This window comes from Crassostrea angulata, chromosome 4 (assembly GCF_025612915.1).
Source record: "Crassostrea angulata isolate pt1a10 chromosome 4, ASM2561291v2, whole genome shotgun sequence".
Taxonomy (NCBI): domain Eukaryota; kingdom Metazoa; phylum Mollusca; class Bivalvia; order Ostreida; family Ostreidae; genus Magallana; species Magallana angulata.
The window spans coordinates 7672737-7700486 of NC_069114.1; the positions used below are offsets into that span (position 1 = coordinate 7672737).

The 27750-nt window shown below is 33.9% G+C and overlaps 2 protein-coding genes across 2 annotated transcripts in view; one reads left to right on the plus strand and one right to left on the minus strand.

Moving 5' to 3' along the window:
* The window catches only part of LOC128180166 (uncharacterized), a 68056-nt gene that overhangs the window by 15335 nt on the left and 24971 nt on the right, over positions 1-27750 (plus strand). Inside the window, exon 7 of the mRNA XM_052848052.1 lies at positions 7786-7899. Coding sequence (XP_052704012.1) covers positions 7786-7899 — 114 coding nt within the window. The remainder of the gene's footprint in view (positions 1-7785; positions 7900-27750) is intronic.
* LOC128180171 (uncharacterized) lies at positions 13686-19506 on the minus strand. Its single transcript, XM_052848055.1, has 7 exons — positions 18846-19506; positions 16010-16215; positions 15803-15899; positions 15493-15704; positions 15097-15347; positions 14761-14920; positions 13686-14618 (listed from the first exon to the last, which is right to left on the minus strand). Coding segments are annotated over exons 1-7 (1107 nt in total). The 5' UTR covers positions 18848-19506; the 3' UTR covers positions 13686-14439.

The window sequence follows — 27750 nt, forward strand, 5'->3', positions numbered from 1 at the left end:
TTGAGTGAAATTGGCCAGTTTGTTTTCGAGAAGAAGTTCAGAATGTTAAAGTTTACAGACAGACGGACAGACGGACGACGGACAAAATGTGATTAATAAAGCTCACCTGAGTTTTCAGCTCCGGTCCGGTGAGCTCAAAATATCAGATATTGTCATCTTCATTTTATGTGGATGGTTGCGTATCGATTTCGAAAACAATTGAGAGCTCTTTTGCAATTGACCATTATTTTCATACCTTTGTAAACAAATAATAGAACGTCAAAATTATCCCTTTCCTTTAGGGACCCCTCGACCCAAAAGCAGCAAGAAGCCGGTAAACTCATAGTAAACATAAAGTTTAATGCATTTAAAATATGAATTTAATAATCTTCTATTGATCGACCTATCAAAGGAAAAATTGACCGGAAAACGTCATCTTAAAACTTCAAAAAGTATCAATTTTTTCATTTAATAAAACACTAGACTTTGACCCGTGCGTGCACGGGTAGACATATTGCATATGATATCGGAAATAAATTTTGTTAAAAAGTGTATTATTTTTTAAAAGGTATGAAAATATATGGACGTAAATTTGATCACAATACAGTAAATGCATCGACATGGTATGCATCAGGGTCAAAATTCCAGGAAGCAATATTCGTATGAATATATAAAAGTTTTGATTTTCTATATTTTATTTCGCCCGTGTCGGCAATGAATTTTCACTAACAGAACATGTCGCTTTGCGCTTCATTCATCGGATTCCTTTAGTTGTAGTGTCTTATATCATATACGTGTTTTGGACTAGGTTAGACAGCAACCGGAAGCTAGGGCTGTATCGCCCTCGGGGCTGATATTTCTCTGTCTCAGCCCGTCGTCAAGGGAGTGTATTGCCCTCAAATTTGAAATTGATAATTTCCATATATCTCTGCTTTAAATTAAGACTAGTTTGTGAAATAACGATAGATTAACGAATACATAATACAAGTTATCACCTTACACGTCTGAATATTTTTATTTATTACCAAAAATTGTAAAATAATAATTCAAAAATAGCGCCAAAGAGTGATGTGTATCTAAGCAAGGGGAGGTAACCTACGCAACGGTTGTGTATTTAGAACAATAGCACGCTTTATTTAATATCAATCAACGTTTAAATTATGGAGGATATAGAGAAGGATGGAACGAGACTTAATCTTAGAAAACCACAGATTAGACTGTAAAAATTAAGGGGTTAAAGTGATGGACGCGCTTATGAACGTTCTCAAACAACTTTCTAGTTGCTATAACAGTATGGATCTTTATGAATGGAATCTGACGGGAAACTTACGAAATCCCAGTGAAAGAATTTGACTCATAACGAAGCTGCGTAGGAGGGAAGTTTTTCTCGCAATAATTTTGAATTCTAGAAGATAGTGCTTCATTTCAGACGACAGACTCCCTTCTACTGTATTTCAAATGACGATGGTTTGTCAACAAATTTCGACAACTCTTACACTTTTAACACATATAAAAAGAAATAAAAACGAACAAGTTTTGTAAATCCGAAAAAAAAATCTATAACTTCTTCATGATAAATTATATTCCTTATTTGGAATTTAAATTTGAATTAAAGTCTTTGATTTTAGATATATGATATAAACAACATCACACTTTTGTTTTGATCTCGTTCCTGGTATCAGCCCTCGGATGGTATCGGCCCGCGCCCTTCGGGCTTGGGCCGATACCAACCGCTCGGGCTGATACCAAAAACATAAAAAATGGTTTATTCTTTTAGATAACTTCCATTATATCAACATTGTCTTGCGCAGACAGTGCTGTTCTGTTTTACTTCTCATGCGTATCGACCACGTGTGCCATTTATACAAAAAACATAATGCATTCTCTACAGACCCGGTCGCACGGCATCAAACGCAGAAAAATGGTGAAAGTAAATTTATTTATGTATACACAGAGTCTATACTTTGTTTCATCAATTTCTACAAAAACTTCCGTTTTCTAGAGTCCATGTTGTCACTGCAAGATCTGCTACACTGATGTGTGGTATGTGCACGTGCGATATCATAATAACAGTATGACACAGGATAACATTCTTCAATGATCCTGCGAAATATGTGTGCCTGAATATAAGTCTGTTTTTTTTCGTCTTCCGTTGGAAATTTCTTAAAGTGCTGTGGTTGTCATATATTTTTGTTCAAAACGTTTCTTCAGATATTTCTTTCTAATATAACGTACATTTTGTACTCGGGTGAATGATATACTAATACCAGCATGAATAGTGCTCTCGGCATTGTCACAAGGGGTGTGTAGCGATAGGCGAAAAATATAAATTATAAGATGGTAGTCAGACGTTAAAAAGGGAAATAATATATTTTTTTATGAATTCATGTCGGCTTAAATAAGATCTGTTTACAGCACAAAAACCAAATTGAACCAACTCTAACCTGTTTTCCAAAAAAAAAGAAAACGAGAGCAGAGAATGACATTTGCACGTTTTACACCAAACACTCACACCGCAGTACTGACGGGAGTTGATTTTATCGATTATTATTCATTTTCAAATCAACGACATGTTACTTTGCTTGGCAAGTATATCATAATTTATCTTTGAATTTTGCAAATTTTTATAATATGAATTCTCGCACTTTTCCTATAAGAATTTTAAAAAAAAACCTGTATGAATCGTGTTGTGTAATGATTGGAGATAGAACTGATTCCATCAAACTATGTATAAGTAATCGAAATATTCAAAAAATTGAATGAATCCAAGCAATAATGAACTCTAGTCTCGTTAAACCAGATGCTCGGCTGTTACCGTTAATTTCCAACAAGTCACCAGGTCACGTGATAGCTTGATGACGCGACCTTTTAATATAGAATGACTATCTCCTCGTCGGAGATTTACGGAGACAGCCGATGGTTGAACGAGGCTTTATTGAACTCTGGCGTATGAATACATACGACTGCAAAAAAAATCTAAATTGTTCGTACTATTTAACATCTGACTATTTTCAAGGTATTCATAAATAAGTTTCTTAAAAACCAATGCTTCAAGATACATTACATCGAATTTATCGATTATTTTCAAGAAATAAATCTTGTCAGCAGTTAGGTCCAAACACTGTTTCTATTTCGGTTTGCATAGGAGAGTTGATTAAAATCAACTCCCCAAAAGAATGGCCTTGGCACTTGGAGCTGTTATTCTGTCTCCCCTTTCAAAGGGGAGACATATTGTTTTTGTGACTTTCTTTTTCTTATTAGGGTCTTCCGTCTTCAGCGGAAGACCCTTCTATTATTCTTCGGTTTATTTTTCAATTCTATTATTATTAGGGTCTTCCGTCTTCAGCGGAAGACCCTTCTATTATTGTAATGTTTCTTTTTCACTTTTCTTAATATTAGGGTCTTCCGTCTTCAGCGGAAGACCCTTCTATTATTCTATTGTTTTTTTTTTTCACTTTTCTTCTTATTATTCTTTTTTTTTCTTACCGATTTTGTGCAGACGATTTCTCGGAGATGGCTGGGTCAATTTCGCTCAAATTTTCAATATAAACGTGTTTTTATCTAAAGCTGATACATTTTTTCATTTTTGAAAAAACACTTCCGGTCAGAAGTTATCGTCCGTTTACGATTTTAAAAAGTCAATTTTGTCTGTCGGGTTTCTCAAAAACGAGCAAAGATATAGAGCTGAAATTTTCAGAGATGATAGATCAAGCGTTTTTCTGGTGAACCTCGGTCATGAGAATGTCCGCCGTCACTTCCGGTCGTCACCGGAAGGAAATTTGAAAAATTGAATATTTCGACTTTTTTATTTTTTGATATTTTTCTTTGAAATGTTTACACCTTTTTGTGACCCTTTCACTGATTCAGAATATGTAATTTGTTTTAAAATCGATCAAGGCATTCTCGAGGAATTAAGCGTCAAAGTCCTGAAGCGAGAGTCCGAGTAGCTCAGTCGATAGAGTCGTGGACATGGCCCGGGCGACCCGGGTTCAAGCTCCGAGTGCCGCAAAAAATTTTTCTCTTTTTTTCGCTTAGATCTACGATTTTATCTTTGAATTGATAAGTTTAATCTAATCTATTCAAAAATCGGACGGAAGACCCACTCGTTGCTCGCAACGAGATCGAATCTAGTTATTATTCTTTTTTTGTCTTACAAATTTTGTGCAGGCGATTTCTCGGAGATGACTCGTCCGATTTCCTTCAAATTTTAAGGGCTGATGCCTAGTCATTTGAATTTTATACCGCCGGAACAATTTCCAAAAATTTACTTCCGGTCGGAAGTTATCGTCGTTTTACGATTTTTACGTCACCGGAAGCAAATTTAAAAAATGAAAATTTTCAACTTTTTATTTTTATATATTTTTTTCCAATTAGATGATAGTGACACTTTCACTGATTCAGAATATGTATTTTGTTTTAAAATCGATCGAGGCATTCCCGAGAAATTAAGTGTCAAAATCCTGAAGCGAGAGTCCGAGTAGCTCGGTCGATACAGTCGTGGACATGGCCCAGGCGACCCGGGTTCAAGCCCCGAGTGCCGCAAATTTTTTTCTCTATTTTTCGCTTAGATTTACGATTTTATCTTTGAATTGATAAGTTTAATCTAATCTATTCATAAATCAGACGGAAGACCCAATCGTTGCTCGCAACGAGATCGAATCTAGTTATTATTCTTTTTTTCCTTACACATTTTGTGCAAGCGATTTCTCGGAAATGGCTTATTTGATTTCCTTTAAATTTTCACTGATGATGCCTCGCCATATGAAGTTTGTACCCCAGTGACATTTATTGAAAATTCACTTCCGGTCGGACTTTTTAAAGTCATTTTTGTCTGTCAGGTTTCTCAAAAACGAGTAAAGATATAGGGCTGAAACTTTCAGAGATGATAGATCTATCGTTTTTCTGGTGCACCTCAGTCAAAAGAATGTCAGCCGTCACTTCTGGTCGTCACCGGAAGGATTTTTGAAAAATTGAATTTTTCGATCTTTTTATTTTTTAATATTTTTTTTTTGAAATTTTTACACCTGATAGTGACCCATTTACTGATTTAGAATATGTAATTTGTTTTAAAATCAATCAAAGCATTCTCGGGAAATTAAGCGTCAAAGTTCTGATGCGAGAGTCCGAGTAGCTCAGTCGATAGAGTCGTGGACATGGCCAAGGCGACCCGAGTTCAAGCCCCGAGTGCCGCAAAATTTGTTTTACTTTTTTTCGCTTAGATCTACGGTTTTATCTTTGAATTGATAAGTATGATCTAATCTATTCAAAAATCGTACGGAAGACCCAATCGTTGCTCGCAACGAGATCGTGTCTAGTTCTTCTTATTCTTCTTCTTCATCCAAATTTGTCCAGGCCGTAACTTAAATACCCTTTGACATTAAGACTTCAAACTTGAAACATAGGTAGATGGTATTGAGAAGGAGTGCACACTACCAAAAGTTTTGACCTTGACCTATTTTGTTCTTCAATGTCAAGCTTTTCATAAAAAATATTGTCCGGACCATAACACAAGACTCCTTTAACTTAGAGACTTTTAACTTGTATCATAGATAGATGGTATATAACCTAGTTGAACCTTACCAAAATTTTTGACATTGATCTAGAATTATTATTTCAAAGTCATATTAGAAAAAACTTCATTGTTCAACTTCTGAATATACTTTGACAGAAGGACTTCAAACTTTAAACTAAGAACATTAATAATACACTTAGGTGTACTATTGAATTATATTTGACCTTGACCTTGTTTTACTCAAGGTCAAATTAAGAAAAAAATAATAAAATTGTGTCTGGGTCATAACTTTAATACCCTTTGACATTAAGACTTCAAACTTGGAACATAGGTAGATGGTATTGAGAAGGAGTGCACACCTTCAAAAGTTTTGACCATGACTTATTTTGCTCTTCAAGGTCAAGCTTTTCATAAAAATTATTGTCCGGACCATAACACAAGACACCTTTAACATACAGACTTTTAACTTGTATCATAGATAGATGGTATATTACCTAGTTGAACCTTACCAAAAATGTTGACCTTGACCTAAAAATTTCATTTCAAGGTCAAATTAGAAAAAACCTGTTCAACCCTTGAATATACTTTGACTGAAGGACTTCAAACTTTAAACAAAGAACAATAATAATACACTTAGGTGTACTATTGATTTATATATGACCTTGACCATGTTTTACTCAAGGTCAAATTAATTTTGTCTGGGTCTGGGTAACATATAGCTGACATCATTCTTTTTCAATTGTTAAATATGCCCCATATAACAATCCTTGGGGAGAAGGGGAGACATGTGGTTTTTTTTGTAAAAAAACAATACCCACTAGTTTCAATTATAAAATTGCTTTTTTGTATTCTTATGAAACAAAATTTATTCAAAAACTTGTACATGAAAAATATAAATCACTCGCTGTAGCCTTCAACTCAACATTCAGGTATATCGACGACGTATTATCAATTAACAATTGTTATTTCCATACTTACGTCGACCAGATATCCTTGTGAACTTGAAATGAAAGATAGCACAGAGTCTGCGTCATCTGTTTCATATCTTAATATTTTATTAGACATAGACAATGGTGGTAACCTAAAAACAAAGCTTTATGATAAACTTCAATTTTTTTATAGCCAACTTTCCTTACTTGTGTAGCAATATTCCTTCATCACCTGCATATGGTGTTTTAGTCTCTCAATTAATTCGATACGCAAGGGCATGCTATTCGTATGAACAGTTTCTAAGGCGAGGCAAGCTACTGACAAACAAGTTGATAAAACATGACTATCAACGGTCTCGTTTGAATCATCTTTGCGTAAGTTCTATTGTCGAAAGAACGGCCATGTCAGCAAAAACAATTTTCCTATGGGTCGCATGCTGACTGACGTTTTTCATACTAATTGTTAGATCATAATTAATCAACTAATTGTCTACGGATTTTTCCCGACTACGACAAAGAGCACACGGCGGTTGTGACCGGCCAGCAGAGGATGCTCACTCCTCTTAGGCACCTGATCCTACCTCTCTGTAGAGGTCCGTGTTGCTCTGCTTTGAATATCTAATTCATTTTATGGATTTTTGAGATAGTTGTCGGTTTGTTATTATCATTTTTTCTTTTCTTTGGTGATTCATGCGGTATATGAAGGTGACAATATTGCAGAAAAATAACCATCATCAGCAGGAAATGTTAAAAAATTCTACAATGAACGCGACCTTCATAATCCGCATTAATCATAAAAGAAAGCAGGTCATTGTTTATACATGTACTGACATCTTTCTTTTAACAAATTAATGAACTGATTGTGAAAAAAAATCACTAAATAACTGTTGATGTAGTACATTAGCTAAAAGAAACAGTCAAATCGTCTCCTGATGGCATTTTAGTCTGACATCATCATGATTATTTCGGGCAATCGTAATTTTTCGACCAATCGATGAACGTGGCTTGTAGATTTCAGTTCTGTCAGTTTCCTGTTTCAGTTTCAGTCGCTGTAGGTTTCGACAAATCGTGTAGACTTCAGTCTTGTTAGTTTTCATAGAGTTATGAATTAAATATTAGCTTCTGTAACAAATGAGAGAATGGTATTTGGTAATGAATATATATACCACTGACCATAGGTGTGTTCATCTCACACAGGTATTCTTTTGATTTTTAAAATCTGACTTATGCTTCATCCCATTCAGAATAATGCTGCATGATACCCCAGTTGAGCCGAAGGGCCATATGTTAAAGAATTATGTGTTATAGTGTTTGTAAATATTTATCATGATATTATATACTTAATTTTTTTTTCTGTAATGCTAGAATTTTCCAGTTGCAAAAGAGGCAATGATATAAAAAATACATCAATTGAATTAGAAGAACTAAACGTTCTTATAGCAGACACTGAAGATGTGAAGAATGATATTTCTACAGAACGTAAGTACTCATGTGCAACTGCAACAATGCTGTCTTAAATTGCTTCTAGTTTGATAAATAAAAATAAAAGATATAATGGTGGAAGTTCAAATATCGATTATGTATGTGTCTTAAAATTTGGTACATGTAAGCCAATGCAAGTCGTTAAGTGCATGTTAAATACCATTGAAGTTGCAAATCATAAATGAATTTATATATTTTTGATACTGAATGTCGTATCTTGAATATATAACGTCCTTAGATAGCGAATCGTTTATAATTTTGTAACGATTAAATTTCAGCTTATAAATGTATTGGTTCGAACAGTCTAGATGATTTTGAAGAAGAGGTATCATTTACTGCAAACGTTGGAACTGACAAGAAGGATTTTTCTTACGAAGGTAGAGATGTAATTACATTTTTATGCGTTCGATTTTAGGAATTAGAACTATAAAAATAAATGCGTCAGTTATTTTGTTTAATTTTGTACGCTTTAAAAAAACAGGTGCTATTTCTTTGAATGAGCGTAAAAGAATATGTTGGGTTTTTCTTTTCTTTTTGTTGTTTTTTATTTTTATTTTTTTTTTTGGTTTTTGGTTTTTGGTTTGTTTAGGGGAGTTGGCGCTTTTTTTAAATATGTAATGTATTCATGTTCGTAATCTGAAGCTGTATTTTTCGCACAATCTCTTATCTTTAACATAATTCTGTGATATCATTTAATTTCGTGGAGTATGGACTTTTTGCTTTTTTGTGGGGGATGTAATTTCGTAAAAGCGTTGGTTTTCAGCTTCAGTATAAAAACTTAAAATTTTATAATTAGATTCATCTAGAACGGGTGGGGGTACCCAGAAATACCACAAAATTGAGCCACGCTGACTTATAATGATTCAACGGTATTACATGTAAAAACTACCATGCAATAACCATATGCAATATCCGGAAACCGTTGAGATTTTTATATAAAGATGAATCTTGGAATCGTGCATCGGACAAAAATAAAATTCATTTCTATTCAGCGGTTTTTAAAAATATTATTTTGTTTCATCTTAGTCTAGCGTTCTCGTAGCTCCCTAAAAACATCTTATTCAACGTTCCCAAAATTGTTTACCCTATCTATACTTTTTGTCAATTAACTTAAAAAATGCCTGCACAAGAGTGACTGCTCACACATTTGGTATTTCAGCACGTTTGATATGATGTCCGAGAGCTATCATCGAATTTTATCTGATAAGTTATTTTTGTAAAGTTCATTAAAAAATTACCTTCATTTTCGATGAACTAGCAAGAAATAGCAAATATGAGAGTAAGATTGGTGAAAGTTTACATCAAAATATATTCTTGCAATGAAATAATAACGAATATTTACGTTAAGAAATGAATAAATTGATTGGGGACTTACTTCTGTACACATAGAAGTTAAGATTTGACAAACGTTAAATAATAAAAAATAAAGCAATTTGTTTATTGAATGAGCGATTTTAGTTTTGATGTTTATAACGCTTGCAAAGCTCGACTTCTGGTGAGAGAATCGGTAGAACTTTCTAGAGCAATGTTACAAAAACGCGGGTTGACTTATCAACTCCATGGCGAGAAGCGTAGAACGAGCGCATCATGCATCGCGGGTAGGCACCTTGTATCGGACATCTTTTGTTTGGTTAATATAAAACATTTCATTACGGGATGTCCAGGAACGCGCTTTGTTTAATTAATGTCACACCGGAACGTGCAGGGCAATTTAACTGACAACTGTGGTTTAAAATATGCACATAAATATACACACATTAGCATTTTTAAATTTGATACACTGCTTTCCAAGATAGATTGGTATTAGACCTTATACATTAATTTGTAAATATGAACAGACTGTGTCCTGCGTGCAAGTATATGAATAATTGATGTACTGATGTATACATTTAACGGGGAAGTTGAATGGGGTGGGGGTGACGCCATCCTCTCTCAATAAAAATAGACTGTTATCTGAAAATCTTATTTGGAACACTGATAATAATTATAGTACAGTTTTACCTATAGTGAAGAGATGCGAGGCACTAAATACATACTTACTGGTTTGAAATTAAAAAAGGTTTGTGTTTTCCCTGTCAGTTGCATTGAAAAGAATTATGGCCAAGTACATGTATTATATATCAACAATTTCAGTTTAGATTTTTCAACTCAACCAACTCCACAAAATTTCAAATCATGCAATTGTTTCTTTATTTTTTTTTTTTAAATACGGTATAGAGCAATCAAGAAAATTTTAGGATACGATATATACATATATATGAACAAAATGTACGGTTAAAAATATTAAGCATTAGATATCGCTTGCGCGAGATATCTAGTTTTAGATTTTATTATTTCTGCATACGAAAGTGCTAAGCGTTTTATTGGTAAACTGTATAAAATAGCGAACAAATATACGGATGTATGAATGTAATATTATTAAAGGTTCAAATTTCAACACTTTTATGGAACTTTGCTTCAAAGCAAATATTACCACAATATCAAACATGAAATGTCAACTGTAAACCAATACAAATAATCTTGCCAACCTTTGCAGAGTAATTTGGTCTGCAATTACCTTAGTTTTTTATATTTATTCTAAAATTGCATTTTCCAGAAAATTTCCAAAATATTGTTGAAAAATAATTCAGAAAAAGCATGAATCTAGCGAAAAAAAATCATGTTTTACACAAGAGATAACACTTGTCAATTCATTTTTTTATATTTAACTCCAACACTTAGCAATAGTGTATTTCATAGTTTTCTTGTAAGTTTTTGGGTAAAGTCATTAGAGGTGAATTTGTATGCTGTAGTCATATTAGTTATGTAATCATTCACCGAAGACGATCGAAAAATCAAATATGAAGAGAATTATAATTGACACAAACGGTGAAAAAAAAACTGGCCACAATTTTCTTTTTTTATTAACATTTTATGTCGGACAATATAGGTTTAACATTTGCATTTTGATAGAGTACAGGGACAGATAGACAAAGTTGCATACAAATACACGCGAAAAATTATAATTAATTAATTTATTAATGTGTTTTCTTATAGTGAAGACAAACTCCTGAGTCTTGGATTCGATGGTTTTATTTAAAACCATCGTATACTATTGAATTGTACCTGTCTTGCAAAGACTCTCATTGCATCACGACGTCAAAGTTAGCGTTTTGAAGAAAAACAATTTTCATATTCTTTGTTTGTTTACCTGAAGACAGATTTTTAAATCCAGAAACCGTTTGTGAAATAGAAAATTTGGAACTCTTATATATATATATATATTCAAATCGTCTCTGACTTTTTCAGGTCGCTGTAGGTTTCGACCAATCGATAAACGGGGAGTGTAGATTTCAGTAATGTCATTTATCTTTCAATGTCAGTCGCTGTAAGTTTTGACCAATGGATAAACAGGGGATGTAGATTTCAGTTCTTTCAGTTTCCTGTCAATCTCAGTCGCTGTTGGTTTTGACCAATCGATATACAGGGGGTTTAGATTTCAGTCCTGTCAGTTTCAGTCGCTGTAGGTTTTGACCGATCGATAGACAGGCGTATACTTTTTATACCCACACTTTCTAAAGAAAGTTCGGGTAATTTGTTGTTACCCTGTTCCGTCCGTCCGTCCGTCTGTCCGTTCGTCCGTCTGTCACGCTTCACTTTCTCAAACTGCTCTTACATCTTATAAACCTGCGAACTGAACTCTTGGAGTTTGATTTGGGGTATCATGTTGTTTTGTAAAAAGGTTTCAAAAATTCTCTGTTAGTCCTGGGGGTCAAATAATTGGTAAAAAATGACGTTTTTTCACAAAAAACCTTCTTCCACGAACTCCTCCTACATTTTCAACAGTAGATAAATCATATTTTGAAATATGTTATAGGGTATCCTATAGATGCGCATAAGGTTTTGGAATTTTCAATTTTGTCCTGGGGGTCATTTAATGGCTAAAATGACGTGTTTTTGGGGTTTTTTTTTTACAAAAAAACTGGTTTCAAAAACGTCTTCTTTTTATTTGGCAGTAGCCAAATGATCTTCTAGAATATGATTGGGGGTGTCATATTGAGGCGTGATCAGGTTCCAGAATTTTTTTTTTATTAAAGGGATCAGTGGGCAACAATAAATGACATTTTTTTGGCAAAAAAAATATGGTTCCCAGAACTCCTCTTACAACTTTTGGAGTAGCTACGTCATCTCTAGGAATATAATTGGGGCTGTCCTATAGATGTGCAATAAGGTTTTAAAAATTTAAATTTCATCCAGGGAGTCAAATAGTAGCAGAAAATTGACGTTTATCACTTCAAAAAAACATAGATCCAAGAGCTCCTCTAATAATTTAATGGATAGACAATCATATCTTGGGATATGATAGGGACTGTTCTATAGATGTGCAGGAAGGTTTTAAAAATTTAAATTTTATCCAGGGAGTCAAAAAGTAGCAGAACATTGACGTTTATCACTTCAAAAAAACATAGATCCAAGAGCTCCTCTTATGATTTAATGGATAGACAATCATATCTTGGGATATGATAGGGACTGTTCTATAGATGTGCAGTAAGGTTTTAAAAATTTAAAGGAAGTAAACATGAAAAAATTATCAAGGGCTCAAATTTGTCTGTTTGATGTGTATAATGATATCTGAAAACCGTTTAGACAGAGCTTTCCTCAGTAAAAAGATATACCACTTAGAATAACTTATTCTTGCAATCCATGAGCGCTGCCATATTGTTAAAATCATTACCTCCCTGCTGGGTTATCTCTAGGCATCTAAGAGAGGGCAGCACTGATGCTGCCGTCAGTGGGACACATTGCATTTTTACACACGTTTAGTAACAGAGATAAAATGCCATACAAAATGTGAATGGAAACTTGAAAGGAATGTAAAGAGTTGTCATTTTAAACGGTGTTTATGGAGGAAGATTTTGGATCTCAGAATGATGCATTCCCACCAGCAGTTAATGTGACATGTAACTAGAATGGAATGTCCGTGGATCAATGTTATTGTGACCTATTTTTTCTTGCACTCGGGAATTTCTTGTTTATGAGTTTGAACATTATATGTGCTACATAAATGAGCACACAAGGTGCATTGCACAGCATCCTGACTTTTAAAGAGTGTCTTAGTCCTGTTATTCTACTGACAGCATAAACAAAACCGGCGTACATATCATCAAGATCTTATGTATTAAAAAAAAACAAATCAGAAAAATTTCTAGGGCATTTAAATAAAAACTAACGGTAAGAAATCCCACAAAGAAAATGAAATTACAATTTTATATTAATTTAAATTGAAATCTAAAAACAGCATTTTATTTATGTAAACACTGACTGCCACATCTCCTTACAATATTCTGGAATGTGATGGTCTTAGATTTCACAAATTAATTTATCTATTCATGTTTGTACAAATCATAAATAGTTATCTGAGGTTCATTTATAGAAATGTAATAAATCCTTGTCTTCTAATGACAGTACACAAAATTTTTCTTCACATCAAGACATATTTTTTCTTCGCAACTCTTATCAACTCTGTACATAAACACTGGCCTAGTTCCAACATTGACCCAGTCACTAGCAGCAATATGGCTTATCTACGTCAGAGAACAGATGCATGCTGGGGAATAATGGATTACCTCCATAAACCTTTCACTGAGAGTGTTAAATTGATAAAATCTCTTGATAGAAATAAACAAAAAGGTAACAGACCTCATTTTTAAGTTTCAACCCAGATAGTATGATAACATTGGCCCAACAATGGCCCAACAATGCTGGTTATGTTGGCCCATTGTTGGCTATTTACGTTGGCCCAATGTCCTTTTGCTCATCGGTGCATCGTTGGCCCAACGTGATGGGCCTTGGTTGGTACAACATACTTGGTTAATATGTCAATGTTGGTACAACGTTACTCCAACATACTAATACCTACTTAATTTTTTGTTATGTTGGCCCAACGCTGGAATTCTGATCAAAATTAGATAATAAAGTTGGTCCAACGTTGGTACAATGCGGTTTGTTAAATTGCAATCGTTGGCCCAACGTGATGGGCCTTGGTTGGTACAACATACTTGGTTAATATGTCAATGTTGGTACAACGTTACTCCAACATACTAATACCTACTAAATTTTTTGTTACGTTGGCCCAACGCTGGAATTCTGATCAAAATTAGATAATAAAGTTGGTCCAACGTTGGTACAATGCGGTTTGTTAAATTGCAATCGTTGTTACAACATTATTTAAATATACCAATTGCCAACTGATGTTTGGGTAACGTTCTGTTCAGTTCTTTACATTGTTCCAACATTGCGCTTTTGTCTGCAATGTAAATATGAAGTCCACAATGCTGCCTTATGCCTTAGATATGTCGACCCAGCATTGTACCATTGTATAACTAAACTGAAATTGCGTGCAAGTTAGACTTTTAATGCTTAAATAACAACATCGGTTCAAATTATGATAATAATGAGATAATGAAACAATAATAATAATGACATTGATATTTATTACTTGTAACTCTATTACTTATTTTCAGAACAAATTGCATGGAGTTAAAGTGAAATGTTTGCTCAATGTTGGGTCTGATCCTCCACACTTTGCTGATCAGTCATTTCCTTTTCTTTCTTTTTTTCTTCTCTTTTCTTACGCCCCCCATCCCTGTCGCTTGCGAATCTAAACCAGTTTTTAGCAACTTCGAATATTTCCGAGTCCGTTGCCGATGAACATAGTCTGTTTTTCCGAACTGTAGCTGCAAATGGAAAATTCAGAGTAAATTATTCTTTTGATAAAAATTAATTTCTTTGTGACATTTAAAAAGTCACTTCAAGTGTACAAATATTTAAGAATCAAATTATTTTTGATTAGAATTAATGAAACATGAATCAACTTACCTGTCAAGACATCTTTTATTTTCAAGGTAGAAAATGCCGTTTTTCCACCCTTTCCGATCCAATTGATTGCTTTTGCAAGATCTGTTGAAAACATGTAGGCAAGAAGTCGTCGAACATTTGTCTTTATGTTCTCTCCTCCAATTGTAGAAAGAGACCTCACCTTTATCATCAGATTAAAAAAAGAAATGTTATAAACAAGTTATAATCACCATTTTAACTACTGACTTTTTTTCATACACGATTAATACTGGTAAATTGATCTAGCTATCAAATATGTTACCATTATTAATTTGAAATTAATAGGATGGTGTTTGCAACAGAGGTTCATTTACTTACTAAGTTTTTAGTGGTTTCGCAGCTCAAAAGAAGATCCTCTAGTTTTTCAAGTTCCTCCTTTGTCTTTAGTGGAAAATCTATTTCTATTGAGCTTGAAGTTTCTTGGTCCTCACAATTGCGACCATTAACCACTTCAATTTTTGCATTCATACTTTGAAGCAACCTGGTATTGATGTTTGTCTGCACTTTTAGTTCTTCAACGTTTGTGAGCAATTTCTCCAAACAATTGAATAATCTTTTCTCTGTTGCTGCTGTAAAATGAAAATAACATACAGTTTTCCAATTATTAAATATGTCTCAAATAACATTAAATATGATCAAACAAACTTAAAAATACAAAATTGCAATTACCCGGTACCCATGCAGTTAACCATTTATAGGTATATATGAAAGTACCTTGGCCACTCATGGGACCTCTATCAAACAGCGTATTGCTGGTAGAATTACAGGAAGGTCTTGATGCTTGTGCTGGTGGTGATGGAAGTGAGGGTAATGGGGGTAATGAGGGCACACTTGGTAAGGTCTTCTTGTTTTTTCTTGGTGACCTTCTAAGAGGTTCCTCCTCATCTTCCTCCTCTGATTCCGAGGGGATAAAGCGTGGGTTTGGCCTGATATTGAATGTGTTTCAATACAAGTATTTACCAATTCAATGAAAATATCAACATAATCAATAGTGAATTAATATTCAGGAAATATAAGAACATACCTTTTAGCTCTTTTTGGCGTTGCTTCCTCTGCATCCGTCTGAAGATCAGATGTATAGGTGGCCTTCGAGCATTTTTTTCGAGCATCTTCATAGTCAGCTACAAAATGATGTCTTTAATTACCCCCGGTAGCAAAATTAAGATGGTCATGCATAATTTTTGTGTTTCTCTAAACATTCTTGTACATAATATAAATGTTAATATCATACCTGTTTTGGCCAGGACTCTGATTGGAAGCAATTTAAAGTCGTCCTTAGGTGCTACATCAGCCTTTATTAAGGACGATATTTTTGCTGTTGATCTTATGTTTGGCCAGTTACATTTATTTCCACCATCTGCTAGCCATCCCACTGGTACCACCTCAACTTCATCTTCTTCAGTGAACTCAACCACTGCATATTTTAACTTTTTTGACCTGATAATTTGTGAGACCAAATTAAAATAATTTTTCTTTTTAGATAAACATCTCGACTACTGTATTAACATTAATTAACTTGCATCATGATGCTGACACTTGTTGAATACCTCCCATTAAACACACACAGACACACACTAATACACACATACATGTACACATTTAAATTTGTTTGACTCAAGCTTTAATTACCATTCTGCATCAGTAAATGGAATTGCAATGTGTTTCGTTTTAAAGGGCAATATGACACATTTTGATTGCAGTTCAGATATCTTGACAACATGGAGAATGTTATCTAGATTGGATACCTTTACAATGCCCAGTAATCTAGATTCCAATGGAGTTGTGAAAAAATTTTCTTCTCCTTGAAAGACTTTATAAACAAGGAAAATGTCATTTTCCAATGATACTATATTTTGTAGTCTACAAATTTTACCATCTATCCGTACACAGCTGTCTTTGTGATTTACTTTCAAAGTATACCTCTCTGTTTCCACCTTTAGATACTGGCATCCATTTAATAATCTATCAGGTATAGGCCCATTGTTATGGGGTTTTGTCAAATAGGGAAATGTTTTTATAGTTTTCTGAATTTCTGCCTGTTCTGACAATCTACGTACAACTTGAGCTAACGGAAATTTTGGCTTTCTTATCATTCTTTTTAATTTTGAGAGAAAGTTTTCAAAAGGAAATGCTGAAATGTTATCTAAACTTCCAAACATATGGGCGTCACCTGAAAGATGTACCAAGCCATGAACATTGTATACAGCCATATCGTTGCCATATATCTGATAAAAATGTATAACAAAAGTCTCTAGCAGGTCGTGTGCATATTGGTTATATTCATTCGAGAGTCTTTCGTTAAGAAGAATATGAATTCCGACAAAAAACAGTAGAAAATTTTTATAGATATTTGGATGAATTACACCTGAGAGGGCAATGATGCCTGTGTACAGCAAAAACTGTCTAAATTCAGTTGCTTTCCACCTATCTATTTCAGATAATGGCCTTGGCTTCCTAGCAAACTCAGAGGGAATATTATCTTTAAGATACACCAAGTTTGTGGATATCTGTAGCACGTCACGTGATCCTAATCTGCATTGAAAGGGGCCTTTTATCCACAATAACAAAAGGCGTTTCATGACACCCAAACACACTAAATGCATGTAATCTAATGGAATTTGTGACACCATTCCTATAGATGTTCTTGAAAGAGGGGAAATGTTTAAATGATGGTCTTCATCAAGCTGTTGCGCAAATGATTGATCTGTTCTGAGTGGGGCATTTGTTTCAGGAAAAGTCACTTTACCTAACCAGTTTCCATGTTGGGTGCACTTGTCACAACCGTGATAACCAGAATATGATTTTACACCTTTTATGAATGCTCTAGCTGGAGCATCACAAATTATTGAATGGATACTGACAAGCAAATGTTTCCCAAAACAATCAATTCCATTTTTTTCTACCTCTATGTACTCATTTACAAAATCATCTAGATACTCATGAAGGTTATCAGGCTTTTTCAAACCATGATACAAGCAGATAATAAAGACATCATTGTTGTTTTTAACATTTTGGATTTTTCCTAGGATTGGCCAGAATTGGTCACTTGTACTTTTGAATAAGGGCAACCCATCAATGTTGATTTGAAGCTTCAGACAAAATTGCTCTGGTAATGAAGCTGCATTATCTTTAATTTGATTTGACAAAGATGATGCAATGCCAAAATAGTAATACTGCCCACCACATTTGTTCAAAATATTGTAGTTGACTTTTGTTTTAAGTAAAGTACGGGGATCTTTTGGCAATTCAGGATGAAAAATACGTAAAAATCCCAAAAGTTCTGACAAAGACATGTTTGGAGTTTGATTCCTGACAGCCCATTCTCTTAAAAATTCTTTTAAACTTTGTTCTGACTCATTTTCACTATTTTCATCTGAATCAGTTTCTAATAAATCACCCAAAACAGGATCTCGAGCATTCAAATTGTCAAAATGCATTTCAAAGTCATCAGACGCATTATTTATGTGCATATCAAATAATTCTCCGTCATCAGTGTTCTGTGCACCCGAGTCATTATCTGGGGGGTCATGAAATACCAAATCATTATCTGGGGAGTCATGTAACGCTGCTGTACATGTGTTTGTGTCCCCAGTTTCTGATTCTAAATCATTACTACTAACTACGCAAACTTCATTTTCAGAGAAATTTTGTTCTATTAATCTGCGAACACGTCTTCTAATTGACCAATATGATGTACCACTCATTCTCTTTCCCTCTGCCATTTTTAAATACAACTGTGTCAGCAAGTTGAATCAAGTCACTAATTAATAGCAGTCATGTTTATAACTGGCAAACAAAGAAATTGAAATAAAAAAAGCAATTAAGAGTATATGCAGCAGTTAAAGGAAATTACCTAAAAGCAATCACCGGTATATAATTAATTAAGCTTTCAGTAAATATTATTTGAAATATTTGATACAACTTACAACCATTTATAAATACATGTAGTTAAAAAGCCGGAATACTACATTTCTTTTGCTTGGAAGTCATAAATATTCTAAACCTACATACTCCAGGTATAGACCAATAGTTTGGAACAATTTAGTTACAAATGAGTTAAAACTTACATTTTTCTTGATGTTTTATTCCTCACTTATTCTCACTTCTTTGTTCTCTCAGACCACTGGCGGGAAAAATGACCTTGCTGCTTTCTGACCATCCTATAAAATTTCTTCATTTCTTCCCCGGCTGACCAGTATCCCGCTGTGTTCCTGCTGGCGTTAATTGCTTAATTCTGAAACTTTCTCTTATCTATTCTGCTTAGTGCAGTGTTTACACCAACATTTGTCCCTTTCGATCTTAGTTCATCGTTAGTGAGGGTATATTAACTGTACACACACACAGGCATAATTTTATGTGCTTGTGGTATTTTGACAGCAGCTCAGTGACTATATGAATATAATGTCTTTTGAATTAATAAAAACTACTTTTTAAATAAAAAACTTGAACAATATCGATAATAATGTCCCTTTAACCTTTAATTATAGATCTAATAGTTTTAAAGCACATACATATTTCTATTTCTATAATAAGGGCCAACAATGATATTGTAGGTATAGTTTTTCATACAATGAACCGTTGTATCACAACAGTATTATATTCTGCGAAAAGATCACAACTTTACTATAGGTAATGTTATTAATTTACATTAATAACCCAACACAGGGCCAACATTGGGCCAACTAAGTAATATCATGCATCCAGTTACATAAAGAACTATAGTTATGTAGTCTTACAAATAAAGGGTCAAAATTGGGCCAACTTAATAAAATCAGCTTACATTATACCGTTTTTCATGGTTCTTAATTAACGTAGAGCCAATATTGGGCCAAAATCCTGTTGTAAGCAAAAATCATTAAATCAATTATTTATTGAATCACTGCATAGCATCTTAAAAAAAATATATCATAATATGTTTTTTTTAAAAAGATGCAATGCTGTGATTCTCTAAATTAAGAATGTGTGCATGTCTAGTACTAAAAAATACAATATTCATACAGTTTGTCCAACGTTGGTACAATGCTGCATGTTCTTATCGCTAGTTTTAAGAAATATTGTTGTTAGTGAATTTTCTGCATAAGAAGGGTCTACAATGGGCCATTGATCGGCAATAATTATTAATTGATGTACCATATTAACGAACGTTGGGCCAACACTGGCCCATTGTGACGAGTTGATCTTAAAAAAAATTGTAGGTAAACAATGACTATGATGTGTATTTATTGGCTAAACGTTAAGAACCCAACCCTCTTGACTGTGAGTGAGAGCACATTTTAAATGCTGGGCCAACGTTGGCTCAATGTTACAATTTAAACATTATATATAGAAATATACATGCATAGCTCCATCGTTGGGCCAACATTGTGCTTTTAATGCCAAGTAGAGAGAGAAATACATACATAGCGCCATTGTTGGCCCAACACTGTGCTTTTAACGCCAAGTAGAGAGAGAAATACATACATAGCGCCATGGTTGGCCCAACATTGTGCTTTTAATGCCACGTAGAGAGAGAAATACATACATAGCGCCATGGTTGGCCCAACATTGTGCTTTTAATGCCAAGTAGAGAGAGAAATACATACATAGCGCCATTGTTGGCCCAACACTGTGCTTTTAACGCCAAGTAGAGAGAGAAATACATACATAGCGCCATGGTTGGCCCAACATTGTACTTTCAACACCAAGTAGAGAGAGAAATACACATACATAGCGCCATCGTTGGGCCAACATTAATTTTATAACAAACCGATGTTTGAGGTTGAAAAGCAACATGCTAGCGTTGGTCTAACGTTGGGCCAACATTGTGTTCCCAACGCCAACTGTCGGCCAACAAAACTACCATTTACCAACGTTGGCCCAACATAGTCATGCTATCTGGGAAAAGGCTTTTAAAATTTATTAAGCAACAATTATTTGTTTCATGTTCAGTTCCTTTAAATTTCATCCAGGGAGTCAAAAAGTAGCAGAAAATTGACGTTTATCACTTCAAAAAAACATAGATCCTAGAACTCCTTTTATGATTTAATGGATAGACACATCATATCTTGGGATATGATAGGAACTGTTCCATAGATGTGCATTTTGGTTTTGAAAAATAAATTTAAACCTGAGGCCCATTACCTACTGGTACATAACTTTTGATGCCCTTTAAGGATCAAGAATATATATGGTTAAGGGGTGGGGATCTCAACCGTTTTCGAGATATTCGTGCACTTCCTGTTCAAGGGGGGGTCATGACCACCCCCGGGGCCCATGACCTACATACCGTTTGATGCCACTTGACACAAGGAACAAGAATATATATGGTTTAAGGGTGGGGATCTCAACTGTTTTGAAGATATTAAGGGACTTGCTGTTTGAGGGGGTCAGGACCACCCGAAGGGCCCATGACCTACATAACATTTGATGCGCCTTGACATCAGAAACATGAATATATATGGTTTAGGGGTCATGATTATAACAGTTTTTGAGATATATGGTAATTTCAAATTCCTGGGGGGTTTGGGATGACCCCAGGGGTCAGATCTAATAAACTCTATACATGTATATTGCCAGTAACAGCCAATATAAGATTATGAAAACCCTATATTATAATCTTTGTCCGTTTTCAAGTTATCATTTACAATAGAGTCTACGATTCTTCCTACAAGGTTCAATGTTAGACCCCACACCCTTTTGACACCCCTTCCCCCCTACCCCGAAAAGTGGTTGTCTAACCCAAAATGAGAAAAATCAAACCAGGGTGCACATCTACATAATTATGCAGGCCTATCATATCCTATAGTTTTGTACAATTTTGTTCAGCCATCTCTGAGAAACAAGTTCAGAGTGGGAAAGAAGAAAAAGAAGATGAAGAATGATAATACATGTGGGATCATGACCTACATACCATCTTAAATGCCTTGAACAAAGAAACAATAATATAATATGTACATGATATATGATTCAATTTAAGAACCCAGATATAGATCAATCATCTGTTTTGTAATACTTCCTATGTATATATACATGTACATGTATTAGTTTGTGTTTTGTTCTATACTATTCATGTTCATGACTGTAGTATGGCTTAGTCTTATTTTAAATTACATTAAAAAATTGTCAAATATATGACTTGGAACCCCCACCCCCAAACAAACTCAAATATAAACTGTTCTCCCCCCCCCCCCTCCCTTGTCGAATGATCTATTAAAATCAAAATATAATTTGGGTGTCTAAAAACGTTTATAAACTGGTAGAAAATGTTATTTTAAAAAAAAATTACATTTCACCTTGCATAATTGACAAATGATCTATTGAGATATGATCAGAGGTCATATTTCTACCTTGGGATCAATAAGTAGTATTCATCAACAATAATTAAGTTAAAATTAATAACAACCAAATAAAATGATTCAAATTTATAAATGTTTATACTCCACATTCACCCCCCCCCCCCCCATCTAACCTGGTTATAAAGATTCAGTCTTCTTAATACATTCTTATTTGTGTACAGTAGCAAATTTTAAATCATTTCTTGATTGCTTTTTCTCTCGTGATTCACATTAACATTTTGGAAATTGCTTAATTCAATTTTTAAGATTTATAAACAAAATGTTATATGCATCACTGTCATGTGTATTCGCCTATTTGGGGCAATTGTAAAGTCTCCAAAACAAAGCAGTGACATCATTAGGCTAGGAATTACCCACATGGATACTGTATAATATATGAATAAAATATAATACATTATTATTTCTAGTTCTTAAATGTAAGGGTGTCTCCAAGAGGGCATAATCTATATACAATTTTACACGCAATGACACAAAGAGCAAAAATAAATTATATGGTTTAGGGATGAGGATCTCAGATCTCAGAATTTAACAAATATACAGTGTATCATATCATTTCCTATTTCATAAAGGCGGGGGGGGGGGGGGGTTAAAGACAACACCTGGGGGTCATCAATGTACTTTACACCATTTGATGCATCATAATGACATTAGAAGATATTTTGTATTTTCCTGTTTCGTGGGGTCAGAACAGTCCCATAAGGTCATGACCTACATTGTATTTGATGCATTATAATACATTAAAATAGAAATACTCCTTCCTTCCTATTATAACTCATATAAAAATGATAAGTGTCTACACTAACTTGCATGTAATACACAAATTTAATAAGAAATTGTTTATACAGGGTCAATATGGGGTCAACTCAATAGTGCAGTCTGACAAATGAAAAAAATAACTTTTGCAACTAAAATGACAGAAACTTTACAAATGCGATAGGATAGGTAACGATGATAAGCTTATTTAAATATTAAAAGATGATGATACAGTATGCTGTCAAAGGGAGATCACATTTAGAAAGTGAAAGTAGAACTTAGATATTGATGTATGCTGGCATCTCATTATATTGTGCTACTACATGTATTATGCTTACCTAAATTGGTCAACATCATAATGATAATCCAATTAAAACACAATAATGAATTCCTTTAGCTGATCTTAACTAATCCTTTTCTGCATACGGAAAACACATGTATGTATGGGTGTTGCTAAAACGCGGAACGGAATGGAAAATATCATCACGTTTATCGCTTAAAAAGGGTATAGACTGGCAAGAAACGATTTACTTTGTATCTTTTATTATATCTAATGAATGATTATCAACATGTTGCTATCTTATTATGTCTATCAATTATAGCATTGTATTCATTCGGCTTTAGTTTAGTACGAAACGGAAAAATCAAATGTATTCAAATTGTGTAACATTAACATGATTAAACGACCAAATAGCTATAACTTTTTACTTATTTTTCTTATATGGTATTGCTGGCATATCAGCGTAACGTACGCAGTAAGTCAAAGCGTTTTATGCTTGTTTTGAGTATTTTTATATTTCAAATATGATGTATATGTATATACTTACATCAAAAATCTAGACGATCTTTTATCATACAGACGATACAGTATCATTGAGATGGAAGATAAAAACCGTAGGACTGACGACATTAAAAATTAAAATACAGTAAACATTAAAATACCCGGTAATTTGTGAAACTAGTTATTTGTGAAACTAGTATTTTTAGCAATGCAATTTTGTTTACGTTTGCATAACTAAGCAGATGTTTATTCCAGCAGCTATATACATATGATCCGAATAGAGAGCTCTAGATGTTGCCTGGTTTGATTTTCCGATTATATATTGGGACTATATGTCGCCGGGTGGCGTTGCGGCTCCAAAATAATAACGTTCAATAGGTTTACGTAGCTTTTATTCAGGTGATAATTTACAGATAAATTTCCAATTCTTCAACAGACTTGAGATTAAGGTACAAAAAGGGATCCAGAATAGTTGGACTCTGGTCAGAAATACTTATACATTACATGTAGGATGAAATGAGGGAGCTGGTAGAAAACGTCCGCTCTCTCCAATTGCTACGCCCAGACTGAATTCTTAAATGCACGGGATTAGAACCCGCCTAGTAAAACCGGCTGAGTGAACTTTAAACTATGGAAAGCAACTCTAACAATAAATTAGTAACATTAATTTACACAAAATGTGTGGAAAGTAATTATGGACGTAAATTGTGACACTATAGTCTGTCGATCCCAAAATATTCATGCAGCACATTTGGACGATTTATAATGGAAAATGCTGACATCTTTTCTCCATTTGGAAGTCACTCAAAAGACCTTGCACAATTTTTCAACACTATCATCCAGGTCTGTTGAAATGCAAAACCTCGTAGACTTCTTTTTTTAGCCGTGTATTTATACTAACTGAAAAGCTAGAGAGGACCTTTTAAAGAAAGAATAATGATAATGTTTAATGCTTCTAAAAGAGAATCGCTTGAACCCTGAGGTATATATAAATATACAGCAAAAAGTGAATCAAGGATATTTTGGGACAGAATATAGTGGTCAATGCATGTACTGTTAATTTTGAGGAAATAAATATTCTTGAATAAATAATCTAAAATTGCTAATCTTTCCAAAAAAAATTAAAAAGGTACATAAAGTATATCGTTTTAGCATGATTAACAAATCTATGAGGTAAATAACATTAGATAAGATTTTCCGTTTTCCCTTCCGTTCCGCTTTCCGTTCCGTTTTCCGTTCCGCGTTTTAGCAACACCCATGTATGTATACAGTTGAACCCATCTAATCGAAGAGCTGGGTAAAACTAGTACCCGCTAATGAGACATGCAGACCTGTGTTGTGTACGTAACTTCAGACAAAGATCAGTCATTCGTAACATGGATGTATTTTTATGACCTATTCTTCAAATCCACTTATTTAATTAGGTAAATAACAGCTTTAAGGTGGTGCAGGACACCTGCATATTGTGATGTATACTTTCCTATTGAGATAAACAATAATGTATATTAAATATTGATTAAATATTTACCCCCGAAATAATGTTACCTAACATTGAAGCGCAATGGGTTAGAGCGTTTACATGTCTGTAAGGGCATTGGGGTCCAAGGTGTATTTTTGGGAATTTTACAATTGATATACTAGTAAATGAATTTTCATGGGGAAGGGGGGGGGGGGTCTGGACCCCTCACTCCCAACCCTTCTCTAAATCTGTGCACACGATGATGTTCATGTAGGCACACAGAAGCAAATCTAAAACTGGCAACCGCCACGGGGAGGGGGCTTAATTTAATTTTTAATTTTGTTTGTAATAATTATATAGACCATTATACTTTCTATGACATAAAATGTTAAGATTATTGATTAACTGAAAATTCACTGCAAACAGTTCTATCCCAAATTGCACATAAAGTGCTGCTCATGTCACGATGTGAATTATCATATGGGAAGGGATCTCATCCTTCAGTTATGAAAATTATAAATTTTAATTGTATTACCGGAGCTTGCATGTAGCCTTCATTTTTAATTAAACTGGTACAAAACAGTGTTATTTAGGGGCAAACACATGGTGCGGGTATTACTGTCTAATGGCAGCATCTAGTTTATTTTTGTTAGTTTCTATAGAGTTATGAATTATTAATTGGTTTTGTTAAATAATAGAGAGAATGATACTTTGTGAATGTAAATATATACCACTGACTAAAGGTGTTCATGACACATAAGTCATTCTTTTGATTTTTTTTATACGTTTACTCAGAAGGAAAAAAAATTCCACTGATGATAATGAAAAACCATCTATTGTGTGTTAAAGACCTATCATTGTAGTGCAATTTTTCACTTTCAAAAAATTAGGTCAATAACCTACTTTTTGAGATAATAGCCACTGACTATTTTTTGAATATTTAAGAAAAGTCCGTAAAAACTTTACACTATAATTAGAATTTTCTTAATTGTGAAAATAATACAAATCGCTTGACTCTTGAAAAAATGAAATACAGATTATGAGTAGCAGTGACACTTGATAAACACAAAGCATTAAGTTTTCATTTACAATTTTTATGAATATTCCAGTCCAAATTTTCTCTATCAGTTTTCAAATTCCTATCATTTTTTGATTCAATTTTACAAAATATTGAATGATGATAATTCTAAAACATTTATAGCATGAAACTAGGTATATTGACCTTACTCTGCTGGCATAAAAGTTATATGAGGTCAATGATCAAAATTTTGAGATATGTAGTCATTTATCGTTTTTAAGCATTTTTCAATATTTTTGTAGTGTGTGCCATTCGAATATCTAAACGAAAAAGTGAGATAAAACCAACAGAAAATATGCAAAATTATGTTCACTAACGAATAAAATCATAATTTTAAAGCTGCTTGGTCTGATTTTATATCAAATTTTAGGCACGCTTTTAAACGATGGTTCTGCTAAGTGTATGTATAATGATAGATATTGCAGTAGTTTTCCCAGTCAATTAAGCCAAATTTCAATGAAGAAAAATACGCACAAAATTTGCTAACAAAACAAACGACATAAAAAGGTACCGCATTATTTCGCCTCACGCCAAATTTCACCCCTGACGACGAGACGACGAGACGGATATGGATGTATTACGACTTTGTCATCGCTGTGAATAAAGGTCGAAATGATTAAAGGGGAAGGAAACTAAAAATATGTTGTACAATAAATCAATTAAATATCATCTACTATAATTGTAAATCGTATTTATTTTCATTAAAAACCCCGGAACAATGAATACATCAAGAAAATCGATTGCTTAATTTAAATTTCCCGCCGCCATGGGGGCTGCCATTGAACTTTAATCTATGACGTCACACCATCTATTCCGGTTTGTCTTATCAACATAACATCATGATATTCGCTCTAAATGACAAGTTCTGGAAAATTTGAAACAATATTGATTTGAGACCGTTCTTTTACCTTTGCAAACTACAAACTAACGTCAAAAGGAGCATGCTCGTTGAAATCTAAAAGCGGAGGATAGTGTCGGAGAAATCTCCGCGTAAATGTGGAAATTGTCAACATATGCCAAGTATCATAGAGAATGTCCGTCGTTATTTCGAAATGGTAATTCCGACTTCAAAGAATGAATTTTTTAACATCCCGATTACAATTATAACATTTATTCAGTTAGCGAAGAACTTGACTTGGAATAAAAACTTTAATCGAGGTCGTTTTCAACTTTGAATGATAGCAGATTAACAGCTGTCATTTACTTATGAAAATGCCTATATTTATGCATACAGTTATACATATATTTATTCTTTAGATTGACGTGTGAACTCAAACATTATCAAGTTTGTTTAGTCGATTATTTGAGTAACAGAAAGGTATAAACTAGCGTTAATTATATATTCAGAGCACTGTGTACATTCATTTGTATATGTAAACCAAACCGGAATAGATGGTGCGACGTCAAAATAATTATTTTTTTTTGGTTTTTAATACAAAAGAGTTCTACATCATGTCAGCCTCCAGTAAATACGATTTCTCCAACTTCAAACGTTCATTAAAGCTGAATTACGTATTTTATTTTCAAAACAGCATGACCACATGTGATAATTTACACCACTTTATTA